General features: G+C 35.3%; 1 protein-coding gene across 2 annotated transcripts; it reads right to left on the bottom strand.

The window, feature by feature from the left end:
- Positions 1–551: 551 nt before the first annotated feature.
- LOC125659638 (myosin, essential light chain, adductor muscle-like) lies at positions 552–5748 on the bottom strand. Of its 2 annotated transcripts, none has more exons than XM_048891376.2 (5): positions 5517–5748; positions 1885–2031; positions 1568–1735; positions 1254–1340; positions 552–935 (listed from the first exon to the last, which is right to left on the bottom strand). In XM_048891376.2, exons 1-5 carry the CDS (start codon positions 5542–5544, stop codon positions 877–879), a joined length of 489 nt encoding a protein of 162 aa, XP_048747333.1. In that variant the 5' UTR covers positions 5545–5748; the 3' UTR covers positions 552–876. The 2 variants fall into 2 exon arrangements, with proteins under 2 accessions (XP_048747333.1, XP_048747334.1); XM_048891377.2 differs by lacking the exon at positions 5517–5748 and adding an exon at positions 3983–4107.
- Between the last annotated feature and the right edge of the window lie 473 nt (positions 5749–6221).

Genomic DNA, 6221 nt, shown 5'->3' with positions numbered 1-6221 from the left:
ATTCGTTACATGAGTTGTGAGATTGATCACGGTTAATTTTGTATTCGTTACATGAGTTGTGAGATTGATCACGGTTAATTTTGTATTCGTTACATGATTTGTGAGATTGATCACTGTTAATTGTCTTCACTTTGAAACTGGTACCTGCTGACCACAATAAGTAGTTGTCCAATCAAAATTATACCCAGGGAGAGCGGTATAAAATGTCGTGAAATAGCTTATATGGTCACCAATTAACCTGGGTTAACAGATTATAAACGAATTCATTCATAGTCATAGTGCAACGCCTCAGTTTAAGCAAATATATATCCGGCACGGTCGTAGCACAGGTGTCTGAATTTTAATTAATAGATATAAATAGAGAAGAAAAAACTATCAATATGTATTTATAAATATTGATATAGTTTTTTCTTCTTCTTTTTTCCCTATTTATATCTATTTATTGACTAAAATTCAGATACCCTGTGGTCGTAGTGTATATAATACTTTCCATCCATAGAACAACTTTGTTGTTACCCGAATCTACTGATAAAAAAAACAACAACACAAAACTCTGTACTAATTTGACAACATATGCATATATAATTAATTGAAAGTATATAAATAAACAAAATATATATCATTACAAAAGTACCATACACGAAGTAGAGATATTGCATTTTTACACGAACTGTGCATTATAATAATTCTGTCTTCGGACTATACGACCTAACGTATAGGAAGATGTTGATATTTAGATACGAGCATTGTAATATAAAGTGCGGATACACTAAACCGCAGAAGCGTGCGTTATTCGTTCGTGGATCGCCTTTTCAACAAAACAATGATCCGCTCCCCAATCCCTTCTCTCGCTGTTACTATAAATATCGGTCTCTTTCAGTATGTAAACTCGGGTTTTCCCTCTGGCGGCCCTTTCATCACCTTCTTTATGAATTCTACAAATAAAAAGAGTATCATGCATGACACGTTTGATATTGACCTTGTAGATGATATTTCCTTGTTTATACATCCGATAACCATGATAATCAACCCTTGACTTATTAAGCTCATCATTGTATTTGGTCCCTGACATTCGCCTTCCAATCTTCCATTAGGTTTTTGCTCTTATAACTTTCACATACTACCAATAATATTAGAACCACATCATTTAAGTTTTTATTTTGTTTTGACCGTTGTCAATGACTTTTCCGCTGTACTTTGTTTCTTTGGAACCCTGACATTGACCGCTGACCTTGATTTGACATTGACCTTACCTTCGTATTTTATGTTTCCCTCGTAATCGACATCTAGGTCGATGCTTTGTAAAATGTCCTCCAGTTCTTCATCCGTTAAACGGTCACCTACAGACGTAACACACTTAATTTTAGACAATAACTTTAACGTGATACATGGATTTTGTTTTAGGATTGCTTCTACAATATTCCTTGTACATTTGGAGGTACACGTGATTCACAATTTTCATAAAATTGTTGAAAATAGCATTACTGGTAACAGTTGTACACCGTTAGAACACCTGCTAGCTGTCGCCGGTTATCGCTCTACAGTTAACCCGCCAATGATCACTTACCCATGGCTGTCAGGACATGCCTTGCCTCACCCAGGGAGATGTAGCCCTGTCCCTCTCGGTCGAAAGATTTGAAAGCCTCCATAAATTCCTTGTATGACCCAGTGTCCCGTTCTTTGACTACCTGTCGGACTATGGACAAAAACTGTTCCATTGTGTACTGCTTTTCTCCTACAATAGACATGCGTTAGAGAGAGAGAGAGAGAGAGAGAGAGAGAGAGAGAGAGAGAGAGAGAGAGAGAGAGAGAGAGAGAGATTTAAGAGTTTACTTGCCATGGATGTTTTAGGAGTCAGTGACTTTACAGGACAGCTCATCTTACCTGGTTTCTTTGTCCCTCCATTTTTGTAGACGAGTGCATTAGTGGGATTGAATCCACAACATCGCAGGAGATCGCCCACTTTCACCGCATCAATTAGTCCATCCCGACCATCCCAGAAGTCGAACAAATCGAACACCTCCTTCATATCTACAAGAAAGTAAACAAATCGAACACCACCTTCATATCTACAAGAAAGTAAACAAATCGAACACCACCTTCATATCTACAAGAAAGTAAACAAATCGAACACACCCTTCATATCTACATGAAAGTAAACAAATCGAACACCTCTTTCATATCTAAAGGAAAGTAAACAAATCGAACACCACCTTCATATCTACATATATGTAGAATTCAGCAAAAAATATCTTCCGTGAGAAAGTAAATAAATCGAACAAAGATCATGTAAAAAAAATAATAACAATACACGAACATCTCCTTCATATCTAGAATTCAGTCAAAAATACCTTCCGTAAGAAAGTAAACAAATCGAACACCTCCATATCTAAAATCATATTGGAGTAAAAAATACCTTCCGTAGAAAAGTAAACAAATTGAACAAAGATTACTAAACAAATTGAAAACCTCATATGAATTTAGGATATGGTCGTGTTGTTTACGGTTACTATTACATTACCCGGCTATCGATACAGTGACGATCATGAAATGACGATGAAGCAATGGCGTGATTGCGTTAACATACAAATACTAGTATTTCAACATCCAAATTTCATGTACTAGTATTTCAACATCCAAATTTCATGTACTAGTATTTCAACATCCGGATTTCATATGCCAGTATTTCAACATTGAAATTCCATATACTAGTATTTCAACATCGAAATTCCATATACTAGTATTTCAACATCCAAATTCCATATACTAGTATTTCAACATCCAAATTTCATATAGGCCTACTAGTATTTCAACATCCGGATTTCATATACTAGTATTTCAACATTCGGATTTCATATAAGTCTACTAGTATTTCAACATCCAAATTTCATATACTAGTATTTCAACATTCTGATTTCATATACTACAGTATTTCAACATCCGGATTTTATATATACTAGCATTTCAACATCCGGATTTTATATATATTAGCATTTCAACATCCGGATTTTATATATACTAGCATTTCAACATCCGGATTTTATATATATTAGCATTTCAACATTCGGATTTCATATACTACAGTATTTCAACATCCGGATTTTATATATACTAGCATTTCACCATCCGGATTATATATATTAGCATTTCAACATCCGGATTTTATACATATTAGTATTTCAACATCCGGATTTTATATATGCTTGTATTTCAACATCCGGATTTTATATATACTAGTATTTCAACATTCTGATTTCATATACTACAGTATTTCAACATCCGGATTTTATATATATTAGCATTTCAACATCCGGATTTTTATATATATTCGCATTTCAACATCCGGATTTTATATATGCTTGTATTTCAACATTTGAAATTCATATACTATAGATTTCATATACCAGTATTTCATACTTCAATTTAATTTGTTACTTCCCTTCGAACATATTTAAAACATTCATTTTCTGAAAATGGAAAAAATGGGGGGGGGGGGGGGGGTATTAGAAATACATAACTGTATCTAATATTACGTCTTTTGATTTTCCTTCATGTCGTACATAGACCGAATCTTTCAGTATTACCAAACCTTCAAATCCTCCTTCAGGATTCACAAGTCAAACACCATTATAGTATCCATAAAATACAGCAGCATCGATGAAATACAGTCGATCTGCTTAAAATGAAATATTTATAAAGGATCAAGTGATCGGAATCACGGATGTCAGAATATTGCGGGATCTTAATTTCGCTTTTACTGCGCTGTGCTACATATCTACTCTAAATCTAAAGTAAACAAATCGTACGTCTTTGTCAAGTCTGGTATCTATCTTAATGGAACAGAACATCATTCATTTACAATTACCAATCAATAAGTCTATATGCATATGCCTCACCGGAAATAAACTCGATATTCTAAATAGATATAGTTAGTTTTGTGAATAATATGGAATCCGCAGTTCTAGACGAACAACACACTCACATGTATGTCCATTTCTCCGTTTCCCCCGGGAATCAACCAATCAGCGTATTCCATGACGCAATTTAAATACGTTTTATTTTCGGAACACGTACGATTCTACGAAAGCCCAGAAGGCTCATTCGAAATTCAAAATACGAGATTCGAAATACAAAATCCGGTATTTTGAATCTCAAATGTCGAATGTGCCTTCTGGGCTTTCGTACGATTCTGTTTGTAGATTTTAACTGAATTATTCTGTGAAAGGAGAGACTTCAAGGTTATGTGAAGGAATTCTAAATACGTCTGACGTTCGATTGAAAAAAAAAATATATCTAAGATTTAAACCAGACTTTCTCATTTTTCCCCGTCATGTTTGATCGCTAAATCAGAGTTTTGATTTACTGGTGAGTGGTTACAGAGCGCTATCAGCATTCTCCACTCCGCGCTAACTAGACGATTACATAATCTGATGGGGATTTCTCAAACGCAAATTACATCTATTCTCCATTTTCTCATCTATTCCCCCAATTCCATTATCTACACTCAAAATTAATGAAGCGATCGAACATTTCTTGAAAAAAAAAATTTCGAACTTATATTTTGACATGTGTACAAGTGTCTTCTTTGAAAACACGGACAGTTTATTTCCGACATAAATGATGATTTTGTTTTACTAGTAAACAAACGCGTCCTGTCCTTTGAATGTAACCCATCTGGTTTGTGAAACACGATGTTTATACCTGATAGATCTCTTAGGATCTGGAGATATCAAAGAATTATTTGGAGTCTGGTTTCCCGGTAGTTACTCGGCTGACCCCCGGATTGACAGGATGCAGGAGTTATCTGATGTTTATTATCTATATTGCTAATGGAAGATCGGTTCATAGATAATAGGTTCGTGTGAACTAAAATTCCACAATTATAAATTTCATCCATCCAGCGTGCAGATAAGAATCGCTTCACGTTAAAATCTGCATTTATCCTCTACTGATACAGTTTAGGTTGGTAGCACCCCCCCCCCCCCCTCTACACACACACACACACACACTTTTCACCCACAGACAAGAAAATGACTATGACGGACTTCTAAACAAAACCAAATTAAGCACAATCAAAGTCTGAAATTAAAATGTGTGCATGAACCACAAAGCCCCAATAGTAAAGAAGTTCTACCTACTGCGATAATCTCACTGGCGACATATGTCGTGGCGACATAATTGTCTATATATGTCGCTGATCTTTGACCTCCACCTTGCAGGTTTCCGTTTTCGACAGAGTTCAGAAGCTATGTGAATCGATAGAGACACTTACACAGACTAAAACCCAATATTGTTTCCCCCATCTTAAACTTCGATTTTTAGGGCAATTAATACACATTATACTTAATTAAATCTCAATTCTAGACACCCAGATCACCCTTACAGCGCTTCATAAAAACGCCGTTATCATTTTGGCGTGAACAAGAAAACATCGTGCATTATTCATCCATTTCCGTTACAATTTTCTCAAAAACTTATAAAGTGATATCATCAGTTAAATAATTCATATATCATACCTTCGATATCGGGAAGATCCGAGCTCATTTTGTCAATAATTTAAGACGTGAAATTGATTCCGTCCAGCGGCTTCCTAGAGCTAACCGTAAATTAACCGGAACCAGGGCTCTAGAGCATCTCACGCGGGGAGGGTTAGACATCCCAAATTACTCAACCACGTTAAATTTTTCAAATGTTCTAAAAACATCTGCTTCAAAATATCAACACATTTAAGTCGGGCGGCGCGCTTCTCGTGTAGTGTTCCCAGAGGCTTAGAACCAAAGTTCAAGAATTTATTTAAGTTTTTATCTTAAAAGACATTCAAAGACTTGTTCATTTTGTAACTACACGTGTCTGTGTAAAAAGGTTGTCCAAAAAGTCCGCGGACAAGCAAGTGTGTGGGCCGTGAACAGTTCTTATAATAAAATAATGTAAATTTCTTTAATCAGCATGCATATTTCAAACGTGAAATTTCACAGGATTGGTTTTCATCGTTTCAGACAGTCAAGATTCTGACACCGAAAAACCGCCTATTGAAATTCATATTGAGAATACCAATTGCAATCCATAGGAAGAAAAATAAATTCTGAACATATACTGAAAGGTTCTATTCAAATCAATATATATAAAGTTTATTATTTCGTATGCAGAACGTTGATAGATCAATATGACCTGTCTATTGTACCTCTCAATCCATCCTACATACCATAAACTCTCATTAGAAA

The sequence above is a fragment of the Ostrea edulis genome, chromosome 9 (genome assembly GCF_947568905.1).
Source record: "Ostrea edulis chromosome 9, xbOstEdul1.1, whole genome shotgun sequence".
In the NCBI taxonomy this organism is placed as follows: domain Eukaryota; kingdom Metazoa; phylum Mollusca; class Bivalvia; order Ostreida; family Ostreidae; genus Ostrea; species Ostrea edulis.
The sequence above is the reverse complement of the archived record's forward strand: the minus strand, read 5'-3'. Positions and strand labels throughout refer to the sequence as shown.